A 19,380-nucleotide genomic window follows, 5' to 3' on the forward strand; every position below is an offset into this window, starting at 1 on the left:
GCTGTTTTTGTCTCTCTGTTAAGACACTGAGAAATAATATTTAAAGTGATAAGCTATACAGACACTACAGAAATAACTGCAAAATGAAAACCGTGGTGTTTAATATAAAAATAAAGCTGGAAAACATTCCTACCAAAACATCATTAACCTCTAAAGAATTATGAAAATAGTTAGTTAGAGAATAGTTCACACTCCTGCTAAATATATGTGTGTTTGAATGTCTTTCAAATACGTCTTGATCTTTGCTATGATCACATCAGTAACGCCGAGGCGGAGTCACATGTCTTGTCAGCTGACAATGAGACACCATAAAGGCATCAACAAGCCTCACCGTCTGCATTGCAGTGCTCACCATTCTACAGCCGATTTCACCCTTCACTGAGACTTACAAACAGACGAGCCGGAAAACAGCGGAGTCATGCTGCTCCTAACTCTGCTTTTCGTGACCTCAGGTAATATCAACACGTATGGGAATAAGATAATGCTGTTTTGAACGTCGTCCATACCGTGATGCACTTACATTAAAGGCTTTGTGGTTGTGTAACGTTAACTAGCCAAAAGCGTTTCAACATGAAACGCGGAAGCGTCTCGTGCGGCATTTGCTGTGGTAAACAGTAACGTTAACGGTTACATATCGGCTAACCTGCCGGTTTAAACAGTGTTAACTTATAAACAGATATTATGTGTTTGTCCCAATTAATTTGCCAAATCTGCAAAGCAGTTCTGTTAAGTCAATTTCTATCGCTTGCCTTTGAGGTTTTAAGGCGTTATTGTTGGCCTGTAACAACTCGGCTAACATTAGCCTGCAAGCTAACGCCAGCTGGCTAGCTAGTTACATTTTGCCAACAACATTAGCCTGTTATCTTTAATTATGATTTTGAAAAGTACATGCTCTTGCAGATTATATATGAATCATTAGCGTAAGGCTAGATAAGGTACTTTAGCATCTAGCTAACACTTGAGATAATTTGCGTGTTGTTTATGTCGGTATAGGTAAATGTTTTCTCATTATGTTTCAAGGGCTGATCCGCCTCAATTTACATGTTCTATATGTGGTGCTTTATTGACCCTTTGTCTGGTTGTATGGGGAAGTTCAGATAGCAGCGTCCAAACCGGCGACTTTCATTTCAGTTTTTTAGTTGAAGGTCAGTCCAAGTTTCGGTTTTTGTTCCTCACATTATTTTTAATTTAGTGGTACCAGTATGTGTCTTCATGTGTACTTGTGCCAATAATAGCCTAGCTAACGTATCTTCATATTCAGACAAACTGGGTCAAACTGGGTAAATGAAACCAACACTTTGCTAAGTTACTACTGCCATGAAGCAATGTATAACATACAGACGACAAGGCTATTTATACAGTTACATATTGTTGACTTGGCTTCATGGCATTTGAAGTATGGATCTAAAATGAATGTCCTAGCTTGTTTCTTATCAGAGCACAAGCTGTGGTTCCTTGCAGTCTATTTGCAATATTGATTTCTTTAAGTCGTGGTATTTGTGCTTTGTGTGTTTAGTGCTTATCACCAGGCTGACTCCTGGGTCAAAAATATTTTATGTAATGTCGTCTTTCCGCTTCCACATTTTTCCATGTGCATGTAATAAGCTTAGGGCTCAATCATATCGTTCAACAAGTTTTATGTATGCATGTGTAACCTAGCACACTGAAACTGTCTCAGAGGCAACTTGCTGTTGTTGAACAATGTAATCTGAATCCTGTTTGTAGCCTTTTGTGCTTGCTGTGTCATGTGATGTTGAGTCACTCACATTATGATGAGTTTTCTGTTTCAGAATCATGGCCACAGAAAGTGAGTCAGATATAGGCCTGTACATGAAATGGCACTGTCTGTTTTTGCTGACTTCTCGTAAACCTAGTGTTGGCTGTCTAACAGATGACTTGTTTTTCTGTTGTGGATGGTCATATAAGGCCAGTAGAAGTTTACAACACATTTTATCTTGCTGTGTATTGCCTTGTGAGCTGTAAACAATTTACATTGCACAACCTTATGTGCAGAGATGTCATCCATGTTGGTGCAGTCTGTCTGCTTGAGAACAGCTTGTTATTTTGTCTGACTGCTCATGTGACTGTGGTGGAAAGTGGGAGTGTCCTGCCTGCACTGTAACTCTGTTGGTATGAATAATGAGCCGGAAGGGTCTCACAGTGGTGTAACTGGGTGATAGGAAGGTTTATCAGTGCAGCCTGACCTTCTTTGCCAAGTCCTGGTTATCACCAAAGGCTCCACCTTGAATTGGGCAGGACTTGCGTACTTGTTTATATTCTGAGTGAACTATTGGGTTTGAATCTGCTTTTATGTCCAATTAATATGTTAATCCAACAGCGCTTTAGTCATAATTCCAAATGTAGTTAGGGCTTAGTTGATTGATGAGATATGTGGCGATGAACTGTTTCTCAAGCAGGGTTTGGGAGGGCAGTAGTGAAAGCAGGAATCGGTTCTGCAAACTATTAGGTTCTTTCCCACATCACTTTTTTCTACCTCAGTGAAATGGAGAATTGTAAACATTAACCTTTTTTTTGCCTTGGCCTAAAATATACTGTCAGTAAGTGCATACCACCAATTCCCACTTTTGCAACTGTGGTACATATTTGAATAATGAATTTCCCCTAAGGTGTTTCCTCTTGGTCTGCTGCTCTCTGGCTGGTTGGTTTTGGCAAGTTGGTGGAGGGAAATTGTGCCAGATTTAGAGGCATCTTCTAATGCGACTTAACATTTTAGCTAATAGGATTTTTTACACAACTGGCAGTTATAAAACAGTTAGTGTTTACAGCTTCACAGAGCAAGCCCACTGATCTATCTTGGCCCTCAATGACAGGCTCAAGCAGGTGACTGAGGAGCACTTTTTTATTGAAACGTCAAAACGAATCTTTCTGTATGAAACTGCAAAATCATAGCTGCCGTTGTGAAAGTCCTAATTGATCCCAACAATGCGGAGTCAGTTTCAATACATTTGGGATCTTCAGTGTCGTTGTTGTTGTGGTATCTCTGAGTCTAATAAAGTACTCACAGATAAAAGTTTTAGTTCATTTAAATAAAGTAGGTCCTTTTAAAATAAAACTCTGCTTTTTGTCATCTGCAAAATATCTTAAACCGCATCTGACGAGCTTTAGGATGCCCTTTTCTCCATAATGTTTTTCATTAAACCTGCTGGGCAGTGTCACTGCTTGTGATTTTTTTTTTTTTTTTTTAAATCCTCCTAATGGTTGGAGCAAATATGCCAGTCTTGAATTTCCTCATAGTATGATCACCAGGGAGATTAAGCAAAAGGTGTGGCAGACTAGATTAAACTGCATTTTCTTAGGAGAGAACTGTGTCTAGATCGGTGGTTCTCAACTTTATCATGTCAAGTATCTCTAAATCAATACACATTACGTCACAGACCCCTGTTACGATGATAGGGACCTCCATTTGAAAGGATTTTGGTCGTCAGATGTGATTTAGACCAGAATCTTATAGTTGTCAACTACAGTTAAGGAAATAACTGCGGAGGAAGTGAAACCTTTGATTGGGCTGGTCACTATATGACTCATACTCTCACATTAGGCTTACTTCTATGGTGAATTCAATTATAAAAAAATAAACTGTATTCCCCATTTTCTTTCTCCTGTTTTATGTGGACCTCCTGGAACTCTGTCAAGGACCCCTGGAGATACCCTGACCCCTGGTTGAGAACCACTGGTCTAGATAACCTAAAATGTCTACTGTAGAAAGCCAGAGAGCAGGAAAATCCAAACCAATAGGTGCAGCGCCTCCTAAAAGAATAAACTGGATATTTAATCTGCAGATTTAAAGACTGCAGCAATAGCATATCTAGGGATACAGTTTTTGTCATGTGTCTGCTTCCTCGAAAAGGTATGACATTGGACCTTTTGTCTACTTTGCAGCTGTTGCGACCCCTCTGCTGGGCACTGAGCAGTGTGCTCGTGGACCCCCCTACTGGTGTCAGAATGTAAAGACGGCGTCTCTGTGTGGAGCTGTGACTCACTGCCAGCAGAATGTCTGGAACAAACCCCAGATGGTGAGACTCATTTGCATTTCTGTTTCTATGACAGTGACAAGTGCCATTCATATTCTGTTTGTTCAGAAAAATTGTGTTAAAATTCATCGTTAACAGAAGGCACATGCTCGTCTTTCGTACTAACTCCTGTGCATTTCTTTTTTGTTCAAGATATTCAGAACACTTGGAAATCAGTGGGACATTTTTATTCACACAGCCAATTGTTCTGTTTCAGAAATCAGTGCCATGTGACCTGTGTAAAGAGGTGTTGACTGTGGTGGAGCAGCTATTGAAGGACAATGACACTGAGGTAAGATTAAAACATTGCAAATTCGCAACTGATGCGAACACGAATACATCCCCCAGTTGCGACACCAATTGCAGTGAACACAATTGCACATCTTCACGTACACACACCTACACTTACCTACCTTACCTCAGTACCAAATTTTTAGCCTCCTTGGGTGGCTAAACTTTTGCGGATGGACCAACCCAACAGAGCAAGCTATAGAGCTGCCAATCACAGCCAAAATTTCCCTTTGTGTTCAGATAACCAAGTAAGTTGTCTTCAACTATACCAAGAATTTAACGCCCCTTTTGTAAGACGTCTGGGTATTTGTCTGATTGCAGGCTGAGGTTCTTGGCTATCTGGAGAAGGCCTGCCAGCTCATCCCCGATCAAGGTCTGACCGCAGAGTGCAAGGAGATCGTGGATAACTACTATCCCATCTTGATGGGAATCATTAAAGGAGAACTGGTGAGCACTGTCCTCCTGTTCGTCTCAATCTCAGCATATTTTCAGTTTGAATATGGATCAGAAACCTGTGGTTTAAGCCCAGGGTTGCAACATTTAACCAAAAAATGTAGTTTAGGCACACCACAAGTTCACATTTTAATGGTGCCTTTATGGGGTTTACATTTAAACCTTAATGAGATGCTTTCAAATAAAACATGTTTTGCCAGTGATCTTATTGAAACATTTTGGAAATTTGGTTTCTGATCAGTTTATCATTTGGCTTCATCTAAGACTCTGAATGGTCTATCTGCCCCTCAGTTTCAAAAATGGAAAAGAGAAGTGTCTGTGAGCAAAGTGCAGGGAGCAGAATAAGGGCTATTGATGGGGAAGTGAGTCCAAGTCTAAATGGGAACAGAGTCATCATTGTGTAATACTAAACCTCATGACTGGGAGCTTTTGGTGTCGTTTCTTTGTTTCAACTCTCACCTGCTACAACCACTTTTGAGAATAGAAGAGACATTTTGTTAGATCCTATAAAAATGGAACATGTCCTCTCATGATAGTGTGGCCAAGTTTGATTTCCTTTTAAACCATGTGTGTCATCCAGACTTAAAAGCTAGGGGTTCTTTAAGTATTTTACCTGTGCTTACAGCTAACCTATACACAAGACTTTTAAAATAAAGCACTCAGCTACAAAGTGGCTATAAATATGTGCCTAGTTTTTTAAATAACTTAAAAGTTGTTTGTTTTTTTTAGGAGGATCCCGGTGTGGTGTGTGCAGCCATGGGGCTGTGTCAGTCTCAGCAAGTAGCCCTGGCTAAGGTTCAGGCCCAGGAGCAGCTTGTGTCCAATGAAATCCCCCAGGTAGACCTCGCCCAGAAAGTGTCTCCCTTCCTCCTCAATGTGCCCCAACTCCTCTATCCTCAGGCTAGCTCCAAGCAGGAGGCCTCAAAACAAGAGAAGCAGGTATCCTGTTAAACTCCCGTCAGTGTTCTTAACATGTTGTTGATGAGTATTGTCTTTATTTGACCTTGAATCTTGACGTCCTCATAGACAAATGAAGATGTGTGCCAGGACTGCATCAAGTTCCTGACTGATGCTCAGGCGGAAGCCAAGAAAAACACCTCATTTATTGACTCTCTCATTGAGAATATTGAGAACCAGTGTGACCTGTTGGGACCAGGCTTGTCTGAAATGGTAAGAGACCTACGGGAGTGGAGGAAGTTTGACTAAGTGCATATTTTTCTTTGTCAACAAAAAGTGCTGTATGTGTATATATGTATTTTTCCCTCATTGCAGTGCAAGCAGTATGTTGGCCAGTACGGTGAACTGGTTGTGCAGCAGCTCATGTCCATGGTGAGTGTTCACCCTCCCTCTTCATGTGCCCCAGTGATTTTAAAAAGTAGTTCAGTAAAACCTTTTTGTGTTTGTATATTTAAGCCACATTGTAACATAAATGGTCATTATCCTCTAATAATCAATGGCGAGCATAATCATCAAAACTAATAAGTCTGATCATTTGTATGTTTTGGTAGTGCTAAGCTCATAATTCAGTCTTGCAGCACTACCTGGCCTGCTGCCCCCAGTTTATTCACATCTTTAAATCGCTTTCTGTCTTTCTTTTATTTTTCTTGTCTTTTTTTTTTTTTTTTCCCCTGTATTCCGTCTTTACGTTTCTCCCCTCCATTCATGTTGTCCTGCTCTGTTTTCTCCTGCTCTGGGTTTTGTGTGCTGCTCCCCAGGAACAGGTAGGTCTGTCTGTGTTCAGCTCGTAGCTTCCTAACCCCTTAGCTCTCGCTTCTTGTGCTGTCCACTCCTGGCACTGCACACCTAACCCTGCTGGGATGCATGTAAATGATAATCTAATCAAAATTGAGATTACATTACTTAACCTGAATACTCTGCTTGTGTGGCTGACGAGTTGACACCTAAATGGCTGTTGTAATACTGCAATGAGGGGCCACATCAGGATTCTCTCCTGTTTCTTCACATCAAATGAGCATACAGTGCTGTCATATTTAAAGTATGCTCGGATGCTAGTTTAAACAAACAGATGCACTGGTCTTTACTAACCCTGAAGTAGCCTTACCCCCAAAAAAACCACCACCTTTTTATTGTACTTCGTAAGGTGGTTCAACACTGGCTGATGTTAATGGATGCCTGTGAGCTAGAGAAGTAAACATTTTTTTGTCAGTATGGGTTTGCATTGCTGTGTGTTTGGTACCAGTAAAAGAGAGCTGTGTTAGGCGTCTTTTTTTTTTTTTTTTGGTAGCATAGAAACTTGCATATTGCATGGGTGGTAATGTAGTGGAATGATATGCAGATTACAGACACATGGTTTATGTTAACAGCATGCAATGGGACACTGTGTGTAGACCATAAGCTGTGTATCCAAAATGAACTGTCTGTTTCCTCTCTCAGCAACCCAAGGACATCTGTGTTCACGCTGGCTTCTGTACTGAAATGAAGAAGTCCATTCCCATGCTGAAGCTGCAGGCTGCCATGACTGTACCTGCTGCCAAGGCTATCCCCGCTGCCAAGGCTGTACCTGCTCTCAAACTTTTCCCTGCCACCAAGGTCGAGTCTGTCGCTGCTAAGTCTTCTAAGGTAAGTCATAGCGGGCACCTGACTTCTGACTTTTATCAGCACTGTTTTCTTTGTACACGCACATAAGACATTGCCTCTTTGTGTTTCAGCCCATGGTGCGTGTCCGTGATTCCCCAAAGTGTGCCATTTGTGAGTTTGTGATGAAACAGTTGGAGGCTATGTTGGAGGATCAGAAAACAGAGGTGAGATGTGTGCTTCTTGATGTTTCCAAGTAAAAATAAACTCTGCAAAACTGCTGCCAACACACTTAGTTTGACTCAACTCTAGTTTTTAGCTAATCCATTTGTCTGTGTCGCAGGAGGAGGTGGTTCAAGCTGTGGAGAAGGTGTGCACATATCTGCCCTCTTCTCTGAGTGCCCAGTGTAAGGACCTGGTTGAGACTTACGGCCAGGCCATTATTGAGCTGCTGGTGCAGCAGGCTGACCCCAAGACTGTCTGCACAGTGTTGGCACTCTGCAATGATGCCAGCCGCGCCTTTGTCCGTAAGTTCACCCTTCAGAGCACACTAAATGTAAATGTTCACTCTGGTGGTGACAGATGTTTTGCAAGTCATATTAGGAATGTTACGAATTTAGTTTCATTTGATGTGTATGTGTGAACTCTAAAATCAAACTTTAAAAAAAAAATATAAATAAATAAATAAATAAAAAAAAATTTGCTCTTTAAGGTGAGAGGTCTTATTGTATTGTTTTGTTTTATTTGCCTCTGTGAAGCCACACTTGTGTAATAAAGTGTTGTCTAATTCTTCCTAGCTGCGCTCGACCAGGCTCGCTTTAAGGCTGGCGACTTCTGCAAGGTGTGCGAGATGGCAGTCAGTTACATCGATGGTATTCTGGAGAATAACGCAACGGAGGAAGAGATTGAGGAGGCTGTGAGGAAAGTATGCAGCTTCCTGCCTGACTCCTTCCAGAGCGAGGTGAGAAGTTGTAGTTTGATCTCCTTACCCTGTGTAACTTTTAATAAGCCTTGTATTAACCCCTGTGTGTCTGTGTCAACAGTGTGACCAGTTGATTCAACAATATGAACCAATGCTTATCGAGCTGCTTCTCCAGATGCTCGACCCAGACTTCGTGTGTATGGTAATTGATTGTGCCACTTATTTTTGTTTATAAATTGTTGGTAGTGAACAGTAAGTGGGATATTTGGCTTGCACTATCCCAGTCTAGTATCTGAGTTGTGTGTTTTGTGTGCAACAGAAATTGGGAGCCTGTCCCGAAGCTGTGCGCAGGCTGCTCGGAACAGAGCAGTGCATCTGGGGACCTACATACTGGTGTAAGAACATGCTGACAGCAACCCAGTGCGATGTGAGTAGTTTCGTCATTTTCACTTACAAACATGTATTCTGGTAATGAAATGTAAATGTTATATAAAAGGTATAAATCTTTTTAAAGGAATACTTCACCCACAAAATGCTAATTCGTACACAAGTTACTCTCCCAGTGTTACCCTGAGATGAACACTTTGTTTTTGTCACATGCCTCCACAGTGAACAAAGAATAAAAAGAGGGGGGAAAAAAATCTTGATGAATTTAAGTAATCTATTTTATCAAGTTGCTGTGAGCTGTAAATTCAGCACTTAAGGCAATAGCAGAAGATAACGTTATCTCAGAGCCTGACTGGGCAAAGCCTCTCTTCCTCCACGCTGCTGCCTCAATCCCACTCAGACCTACCCTGAGTCTGGGTGCCTGAACTGGAGATCAGCGTGAAAGCAAGGACTGCTAACTCTGAAGCTAAATCTGAAGACCGAAACTTCCCCAGAACCACACTTGCTGACAAAACACAAAACCAAAAATAAAAGCCGCCTTACTTGAAGACTTTCACGGGGCAGCCCCAAACTCTCAAACAAATCTTGCAGTGTAATTCAAGTCTCATTTATCCAGTCGTATGCTCAGTACTTCCTAAACGCGCACATGTTCGCTAAAACCCTACTATTTAACAGTTCCGCAACACAGTCTTGCATACTACAGACATGTAGCATGTGTTGGCAATTCAAAAAATGCAGAGTTCAAATGTGTGTGTCTGCCCCGCCGCGCTATGCGTATGCCTGAGTGTTTTGTGAATTCTTTATTTACCGTGGGGGCATGCAAGATGAGTTTCCTTCACAAATTCAGGGTAATGTGGCGTGAGTTAATTGATATACAAATGGTTATCTTTTGGGTGAAGTATTCCTGAAAGGCTATGACACAGTAATTAATGCATAGTTGATAACCCTTAACCGTATTGTACATCACAGCTGATCCCTTAAAGCTGATTAGGTAAACTCTTTATTTGATACAGGTTTGTTTTGAGAGACCAGTCTAACCACTTGTTTCTGTCTTTCAGGCTGTGGCTCACTGCAGACGCCACGTGTGGGTATAGAGGAAGAGGAAGCGCCAACTGATCTGTAGGGAATTCAAACAAATACTGTAGTGCTGCTTCCAACTTTTAATTTTTGTCCCATTTTCCTTTTTTAATGGACTCAAATGACTTAAATGCAGTTTGTGTAAATTAACATTGATATTTTGAATGATGTCATGGTGGAAAGGGACTGGACTTATTTTTTTCTGGGGGGTGGGGCAGGGGAGGAGTAATGAGGTGTATAGCGGCCTACAGCTCAGTCTGTTAGCGCTTCACAGAGCAGAAGTCACGAAGCGTCACTGTTGGGCTTTACTTAGCTTTGTTGCTAGTTGGGTGTGGTGTATGTAAGAACAAAAACTAAAAGTTTCACATGTTGTACAGTGTTGACACAGCATCAGACAGCTGCTGTTGAGTCTTCACCCCCCACCCCCAAACGGGAGAGACCGCTCAGTGTGTTACGATTGGCTGCCATTACTTTTAGCAGTATGTCTGATCCTTATATTGCCTTTATATTTTGTAGAGAGAAAATGTGTGTTCTTGTTTTAAGGAGCTGATATGGAGGTAATTGGTTTCAGAGTGCACCTCCCACTCACCTCCCATTGTTTGTGCTCTTCCTACTGTTTGTAAATCACTGTTTCTAACGTACAAAGAGCATCTTGAATTCGATTGTTGTCTGCCTCGATCCCAGCGCCAACTGTCAGCTGGTCTGTAAATTTTTAACAATTAAAGTGATCCCAATCCACCTGGTTTATTTTGTTCCTTCTGTTGTAAACTGAATTTAGGTCAGTATTCTTATCAAACTTGTCGTAAAAACCTGCTGCCTCCTTGTTTATTACAGGGTGCTCATTTCTGCTAGTAGGAAACCAAATTTTGTGCAACCTCAGCAGTCAGTCATGTCTGTGTCATTTTAAAGAACTCTTATTCATAGTATGCTTAAAATATTTCAAATATTACAGGTTCTAAAACTGCAGCTGAAGTGCACATTTAAGAATGATAACCAAGACATCATTTGTTACTGTAAATGTTCAGTTTATAAAGTTGTATCAAGTAGTTACAGGGCAGACATGAATAACCACATGTTGATTGACAGTCAGCCATGTTTTGAGCTGTATCCGTCACAAAAATGTGGTGCTTCTTTACCATCTATACGTTTTTTTTTTTATTACAGTTGAACTAAACTAATACTGAACACCTTCTGCATAACAATGCACACAGTACCACAAAAATTCACCCCTAAGCTGCGTTTCCACCTCACCTTTTTGGTATCTTACCCTGGAACCTAATACATTTGTGCAAAATGTGTTTTGCAGTATGAAAAACAAAAGAACTTGTCCAGTGATGTGTCCTTTATGGACTGCACTGATATCTATTGTTAAGAGGGCCATTTCCTGATATTATATATGTAGAGATCAAGTCTTGACAGGTACAACCCCATCAGTGTAAACATAACATACATTAATGTGAGGTATGAAGTAGTCAAAGGCTTTTTGGTTAAGAGCGGAGATGAGAAGCTTATCAGCACTTTCCCTCATGCAGACAGCTGGCTGTACTGGTGTACGTCGCATCATAGTTCTGAGGTTCTGGTGTTCTTCAGACTCGACTGTATAGCTCAACTATACCACAGTGAATGGATGGGCTATTTTATAACAGCCTTGTCAAATGCAGTGCACAATAAGCACAGAGAAAGCAGATCCTACAGCCAGTCCCAGAGTGAGGAAGAAGGACATGACCACTCCTGTGGCCTCTGCCAGCTCTCGAGGTACCACCTTAGGGCCATAGATCATCGGCAGAGTGCCGAGGTAGCCGTTAGTGAGGCCTAGAAGGCAGTTAAAGACCACAGGGTACACGTCATGGCCGAATAGCACAGTGTGGAGGTGGTCCCTCGGCTGGAAGTTGCAGAACATGAGAAGTGGCACCATGACAGAGCGACACACCACCAGCACAGGGAGGACTCGGCTGGTGGGGCCGGGGACCTGCAGCCAGGCTGTGGCCTGCCTGCCGCAGAAGTCTGCTACATTGTACAGGAGGAAACTGGTGAGGGGCACAAAGTAAGTGGTTGTCCAGGGGCTGCCGCTGGCTTTGTTGACAGATTGGATCCCTGAAGATACAGCAGGGAACACCATGATGGAGATGAAGAAGACGTAGAAGACACTCAGGCCCAGCACCCATGTCTTCCTGAGGATAGGCTGCAGAGGTGGGACGGAGACTCCGCTCCCTGTGCCTGCTGCTGCTCCCCCGTCACCTGTTGCTGCCAGCATGTAGTGTCTATAGAGAGGAGAAACAGAATGCAGCACATTTTAAAGCAGTTATCCGTACACTGCCTTAATGCTGTCTTCAAGGCCACATTAACCTTTGAAATTGCTTTAAATGTCATCAGTCCATCTGTGTGAAATGCAACATTAAAAAAAATTAAGACTGGAATATTTGTTTGTTTATGCACCAAACTGAATCAAACAGTGACTTGAACAGGTAAGTTTACAATATTTATAATAATATATTTAACCCTATGATGTGTGGGATTTTAACATTTGGATTTTGGATTTTAACACAACTTTGGCAACATCTGGTGGCAGTCTGAGGAATGACACTGGCAGATAATGCACACTGCTGAACTATCTGTAATCTACAGTAGAGTGTCCAGATTCAAATGAAAGTAAATTTTACAAGACAAGAAAAGGTGTTGTTATCTCCTGTATCTATACAATAAAGTACGAGGTTACAGGTAATGTAGGGGGTGGGAATAATCAAAATACAATTTGAGGGGTATGAATGCATTTTTAAAGCATTTTTCAAATTTTTATGGCATACTATATACTATGACTTATTTTTGTAACATTTTTGTGATGAACTACATTATGACTTTTCTAATCTTATTTTCATGACATGATATAATATGACCTTTTAAATGACATTTATGGCATACTATGGCTTATTTTTCTTACATTTTTATGACATACTATACTATGACTTTTTAAATCATATTTTTATGACATACTATAGTATGACTTTTTTTAAATCATATTTTATGACATTACTATACTATGACTTTTTTAAATCATATTTTTATGACATACTATACTATGACTTTTTAAATCATATTTTTATGACATACTATAGTATGACTTTTTTTAAATCATATTTTATGACATTACTATACTATGACTTTTTTAAATCATATTTTATGACATACTATACTATGACTTTTTTTAAATCATATTTTTATGACATACTATACTATGACTTTTTAAATCATATTTTATGACATTACTATACTATGACTTTTTTTAAATCATATTTTTATGACATACTATACTATGACTTTTTAAATCATATTTTATGACATTACTATACTATGACTTTTTTTAAATCACATTTTTATGACATACTATACTATGACTTTTTAAATCATATTTTATGACATTGCTATACTATGACTTTTTTTAAATCATATTTTATGACATACTATACTATGACTTTTTTTAAATCATATTTTTATGACATACTATACTATGATTTTTTTTAAATCATATTTTATGACATTACTATACTATGACTTTTTTTAAATCATATTTTTATGACATACTATACTATGACTTTTTAAATCATATTTTATGACATTACTATACTATGACTTTTTTTAAATCACATTTTTATGACATACTATACTATGACTTTTTAAATCATATTTTATGACATTACTATACTATGACTTTTTTTAAATCATATTTTTATGACATACTATACTATGACTTTTTAAATCATATTTTATGACATTACTATACTATGACTTTTTTTAAATCATATTTTTATGACATACTATACTATGACTTTTTAAATCATATTTTATGACATTGCTATACTATGACTTTTTTTAAATCATATTTTATGACATTACTATACTATGACTTTTTTTTAAATCATATTTTGTGACATTACTATACTATGACTTTTTTAAAATCATATTTTTATGACATACTATACTTCATCTTCTAACCGCTTCATCCTCTTGAGGGTCGCGGGGGGGCTGGAGCCTATCCCAGCTACATCGGGCGAGAGGCAGGGTACACCCTGGACAGGTCGCCAGACTATCGCAGGGCTGACACATAGACACATTCACGCTCACATTCACACCTGACACATAGACACATTCACGCTCACATTCACACCTACGGACAATTTAGAGTTATCAATTAACCTAGTCCCCAATCTGCATGTCTTTGGACTGTGGGAGGAAGCCGGAGTGCCCGGAGAGAACCCACGCTGACACGGGGAGAACATGCAAACTCCGCACAGAAGGGCTCCCACGCCCGGGATCGAACCGGCAACCCTCTTGCTGTGAGGCGAGAGTGCTAACCACCACACCACCGTGCCGCCCCATACTATACTATGACTTTTTAAATCATATTTTATGACATTACTATACTATGACTTTTTTTTAAATCATATTTTTATGACATACTATACTATGACTTTTTAAAATCATATTTTTATGACATTACTATACTATGACTTTTTTTTAAATCATATTTTATGACATTACTATACTATGACTTTTTTTAAATCATATTTTTATGACATACTATACTATGACTTTTTAAATCATATTTTATGACATTACTATACTATGACTTTTTTTTAAATCATATTTTATGACATTACTATACTATGACTTTTTTTTAAATCATATTTTATGACATTACTATACTATGACTTTTTTTTAAATCATATTTTTATGACATACTATACTATGACTTTTTAAATCATATTTTATGACATTACTATACTATAACTTTTTTTAAATCATATTTTATGACATACTATACTATGACTTTTTAAAATCACTTTTTTATGACATAGTATATTTTGACTTTTTTTAATCATTCTTTTATGACATGCTATATATACTATGACATAGAGTATAGACTGTCACATAAATGTGATTAAAAAAAGTCACAGTACATGTGAGAAATATTCAGAAAATGCTTTTCAATAGTCACTGTAGCTGTTAAGTTTCTAAAAATTTCTCCTGGAGGGTTTAGTTGCAGAAGGCAACCAGAATTATCTTTGGCTGCTACTGACCTTGAATATGCCAGCTTGGGCAGCAGCAGATATGTCATGATGCAGAGCAGGATGAAGACATCAGCTGTCAGGAAATAGGCCAGGGCGCTGTCTGCCACATCCTTTGCCAGTGCCAGGTCCAGTATTGATGCTACTGCACTCAGCGTGCCTCCCATGGCCTGACCTGAGACAATAAAGGACCTCAGTTGGTTGATTCCGTTGATCAGTGCAGTCAGTTAACAAAAAGACAAGCTTCCTCATGTTCCACCAAAATCACCCCTATATATTAAATGTAACTATAAATCCATTTTTTTGGCCTTAAGTAGGGTAAGTGAAAGAGGACATGCAACAAAGTTTCCCTAGAGGTGACTCACGAATGTTAAAATTACGATACATATTTTTATTATTCTATCACTTTAAAGAAACTCCTGGCCCATGATAACGGCCCATATGTTCATCCATTTTCTTTTCCCTGCTTATTCCTGTTCTGCACTGGACAAGAGGCAAAATTATAACCAGTTATGTTAATAAGGTCAACTAGTTTAGTGCCCGTTCAAAACAGGTCGTTTACTTGGCCTCTAATATTGCTTCTTGCAGCTTTCCCAAAAACTGCTCTCCAAACAACTTCACACTCAACCCTGCGCTTCCTTGGGTCCTGAGCAATACACCTGCCATGACATAGGCTATATTTACACTGCAAGCCTTAGTGGATTTATTGGATTTATTGCTCAGATTCAATTTTTTTATTGGCTGTTCGCATTGTTTTTTAAATGTGGCCAATATCAGATTCCAGTGAACTGCTCACGGCCCTGAAACGACCCATATGTGCAAAAGAACAATGACGAAAATATCACATGCAGCACGCTGTCATAAGGAAGTAAGCATGGAGGCCGCTGAAGTCAGCGTTTACGGTTATGTCTAAAATTTCAAGAGGTCAAGGGCTACATTCAGCTGCATCTGTCAGCCCCTGTGACTCGCGCCAGCGCAGAATTATGACCAGTGTCTATCAAGAGTGATAGAAAAGTCACATGAATTCCAATATGACTGTTCAGACTGAGGTTGCATTGCAAAAAAGAAATCAAACCTGTATCCGATTTTTTGACAACATAAGAAAGTGACCCAAAAGATCAAATTCTGTGTGATTTGTGCTGTTCACACTGTTATTAAAAAAAATGAAGGACCACTTTTGCCTGCATCCAAAATGAGCCATAGGAGTGAGATTGGTTAGGGTAAGAATGTCAGGGTAAGCTAATGAGAGCCACAGCAAGGCAGAGTAGGGCAGGCTATGCCTTTGACAAGAAGGTGAGGATCTTAGAGCATTAGAGATCTTTAGTATTTTTCGCAACATCAGTGTTTATTTATTATTATGTAAATGTATCCAACAAAGTGCTCCAAAATAAACATCCAAAATGGGGCCATCTGTTCTATAGGGGGAACCTGTCATGTGAGTTCTATGGTGTGTTCTTGTTGTGTTTATCAGAGTGTGGCCACACACAGAGAGACAGATGCCATGATTATGTCCCACACACGTGGTGGCAAGCCATAAATAGTCTTGATGACAAGTTATTTTATTGGTAAACCCTCGATGAAGCTGCTAAACAGTGCAAAATGTATGGCTTCAAGACAGCAGAAAAGTTGTTTTTTAAATTACTTTGTGTAAGTGCTTCAAAGAAAATAGACCTGACTGAGGACTGTACCTGATATAAGGGCCTGAGAAATCCTCATAGGGAAATGCCCACTGATCCCGAACACACTGCCAGAGAAGAGGTTGGAGGCTCCACTGACGACAGCCACACTGGCCAAGGTACCAATGAAGAACTCTGTCCTGCTGTCTGACACATCCACCTTCACCAGAACTGTGGTCACCACAAACACCACCAGGATCACAAAAAGAGACGACAGGATCCGCACGTTTGAGGACAACCTGCCAACACCACACACACACACACACACACACACACACACACACACACACACACACACACACACACACACACACACACGTACAGGGATTAGACAGGATTTCATCAAAGATCAACATAAACATGAAAAAGAAGCAGATTTTTGGTGTTGTTGGACAAATGAGAGATAGTAAGCTATTAATTAATGTATTCTGCTGCAGAGATGCTGTTTAAAATGACAATCTTCCAAGCCCTACATAAGACATATGAGGCATTGTAATCTCCAAGCATCCAGTGTGTGTGTGTGTGTGTGTGTATGGGAAATTCACCTGTTAACTAGGACATAGTTGAGGATCAGACACAGCACAGAGGGTATCGTGGAGGCAATGGCCAGATAACTTTCAAAGTAGTCCTGTAAATAGTTAGAGAAAAGACAAAATATTTGATTTTGCTTGAATACAAGGACATACACCCATGCAATCACTTTGTGTCTCACACAAAATAAGAGGAAGTGAAAGGAGAGGGGAGAGAAATAGAAGAACATATTCCTTCCTTATCTTTGCTATGGTTTTTAAGTCAAAACAAATCAAGCATTAATCTAAGATTAGCAGAAACCTATCAAATTCATCATTTGTGAAACAGAGACATAAATCAGAAGCAGATGTATTTGCCCACTCTGTCTCTATCTTCATCTTGGTTGCCCTCAAGAAGCCTTTAAGGCATTTCTATGTGTGTAATTTTGTTTCAATGGATATCAGGTGTGTAGAGACACTCAGCTCTCACATCTGTCACAGGACCGTCACAGTTCTGTGAAAAGCATGCAGAATGGCACAAATGTGCATCTTCCTGTGTACACCCACGCTCAATATACATAGCAGCTGTATTTAGTATCCCATCCCTCTCACTCACACTGAGGTCTGAGCGGTGCTCCTTATTGCTGCTGCCATGAGTGTTGTTACTCAGTTTGTAGAGCCAGTAGTGTTTGGCTGTTATGAAGAAGTTCCAGGGCAGCAGGGACCCGATGCCCATGAGAAAGAAGATGATGTACACAAAACAGTAAGAGTCCCCTGGGCTGTAGCGCACGGCCAGAGGCACTGAGGAATGTTTGGGTAGGAGTGATGACGAGGGACTCTGGTCATCGCTCTCCTCATCCTCAGATACATGGTGGTTGCTGAGAGTGGTTGGAACATAGCTGGAGTTGAGACTGGGCTGAACAGGCTCTGTGTCGTCCATGTTCACAGACAGAATACAGGACACCCACACAGTGAAGACGAGAGAGAAAAGGGAAGGTTGAGGCAGTGAAAGACAGGAAGTACTAAAGAGAGAGCTGCGAAGGGGAAGAAGAAAAAAATGGGTTAAAAATCACTGTGGACTTATAATGTTACTGCGGAGAGTGAGGTTTGGATGATGCTTACTTGTGCTTGTCCAGAAAAGAAAAGGCAGACTGTTTGTTGTGAAGCCATAGTCTGGAGAGATCTCTGAGCTGTAGCTGGTAGAGATCAGTCCAGTTGTCTGGATCTTGTGATCCTGCAGGGCAACCACATTTAACCCTGAGTTATCATTCAATTCTGGGCATGCTGTATTTTCCCAATGTATTACTTTACATGAAAGACCCAAAATAGAGAGGTTGTACTCAGTTGATTTTCAACACAACACACTGGACATGACAGCTGCTACCTCAGTTGGGAACAGAAAGGTACACAGTTTAAAAATGACACATCATCATGATTCAGATGATGTGGAATGTGACATGAACACATTGTCCATTTCTCACCGTGCCCCCGCTGCACCAACAATGTTAATGGCGGCTGTAATCATTACTATTTGGCAGCAGTGTGTGGATGTGAACCCACTGAATTTACATAACTGGAGTCAGGGCTTTGGTTTTCCCACACACACAGTGGGATTTTTCTAAGTGAAATGCTTCATCACACAAAGTAACTCAGCCCTTCGTTTCTCATGTGATTGTTATTCACACTTTGAGCAATCACTACAGTTTCACTTCACACCTGTATGTGTTCTGCAAACTACACTAACCTCACATGATAAAAATAAGTGGTGAATGAAGCATGTAGGAGCAGTCACGAGATGAAAGCTCCGGGCTCTGATCTATTTCTACCTCTGACACAAATCATCTCTTGCTTGCACAATATAAAGTCATTACTTTAACTTTTTTAAGGAGGTTAGAAGAAGGCTGACATGACAGAACAAAGCTGACCTTGCATCCTAAAGCATCATGTGTGCCACTAATGAGGAACCAGTATTCACATGATGCTTACCCAAGAAAAGCCAATTACACGGACTCCAGCTCCAGAATTCAAAGTCTGCCTCTGGCCACTGCAGACAACCGGTTTCACATTCAACATTTTTTCACTCTTCATTGCGAAATTATTCAGCTCCTTCAACCACTGCCTTTGTTGTTATGTTCTTAAAGTTAAAAGACACGTCAAGTTGTTTTGTTTGTTTAGTGTGGACACCGCTGTAAAGAGTTAAGGTAACGTTAACGTTAGACGTTAGCTAAGGCTGTGTCCACAAACGTGACAGTTGGCTAACCAGCTCGACCCGAGTCAGCTGTTGGGCTCATTAAATAAAATATAAACATACCTCACTGTTGGACACTCCCTGGCTGTAGTTTCTGTCGTTTCCACAAGCATTACATTGACCCGTAAATCCATTTCACGGCAAACTTCATTTCTGGTCAGCTGATAAACAATGGTCTTCCACCAGCA

General features: G+C 40.1%; 2 protein-coding genes across 2 annotated transcripts; one reads left to right on the forward strand and one right to left on the reverse strand.

Moving 5' to 3' along the window:
- The first annotated feature begins 292 nt into the window (after positions 1–292).
- On the forward strand, positions 293–10,434 carry LOC125903258 (prosaposin). The gene is made up of 14 exons (XM_049600071.1): positions 293–452; positions 3,901–4,034; positions 4,249–4,323; positions 4,644–4,769; positions 5,505–5,714; positions 5,802–5,945; positions 6,048–6,104; positions 7,170–7,355; positions 7,445–7,537; positions 7,654–7,837; positions 8,108–8,271; positions 8,354–8,434; positions 8,552–8,659; positions 9,678–10,434. The coding sequence occupies exons 1-14, from the start codon at positions 419–421 to the stop codon at positions 9,711–9,713; spliced, it is 1,632 nt and encodes a 543-aa protein (XP_049456028.1). The 5' UTR covers positions 293–418; the 3' UTR covers positions 9,714–10,434.
- slc29a3 (solute carrier family 29 member 3) lies at positions 9,953–19,380 on the reverse strand. The gene is made up of 7 exons (XM_049600072.1): positions 19,256–19,380; positions 18,067–18,178; positions 17,561–17,978; positions 16,981–17,063; positions 16,448–16,674; positions 14,772–14,934; positions 9,953–11,957 (listed from the first exon to the last, which is right to left on the reverse strand). Exons 3-7 carry the CDS (start codon positions 17,882–17,884, stop codon positions 11,348–11,350), a joined length of 1,407 nt encoding a protein of 468 aa, XP_049456029.1. The 5' UTR covers positions 17,885–17,978; positions 18,067–18,178; positions 19,256–19,380; the 3' UTR covers positions 9,953–11,347.

Source organism: Epinephelus fuscoguttatus, linkage group LG16, assembly GCF_011397635.1.
Source record: "Epinephelus fuscoguttatus linkage group LG16, E.fuscoguttatus.final_Chr_v1".
In the NCBI taxonomy this organism is placed as follows: Eukaryota; Metazoa; Chordata; class Actinopteri; order Perciformes; family Serranidae; genus Epinephelus; species Epinephelus fuscoguttatus.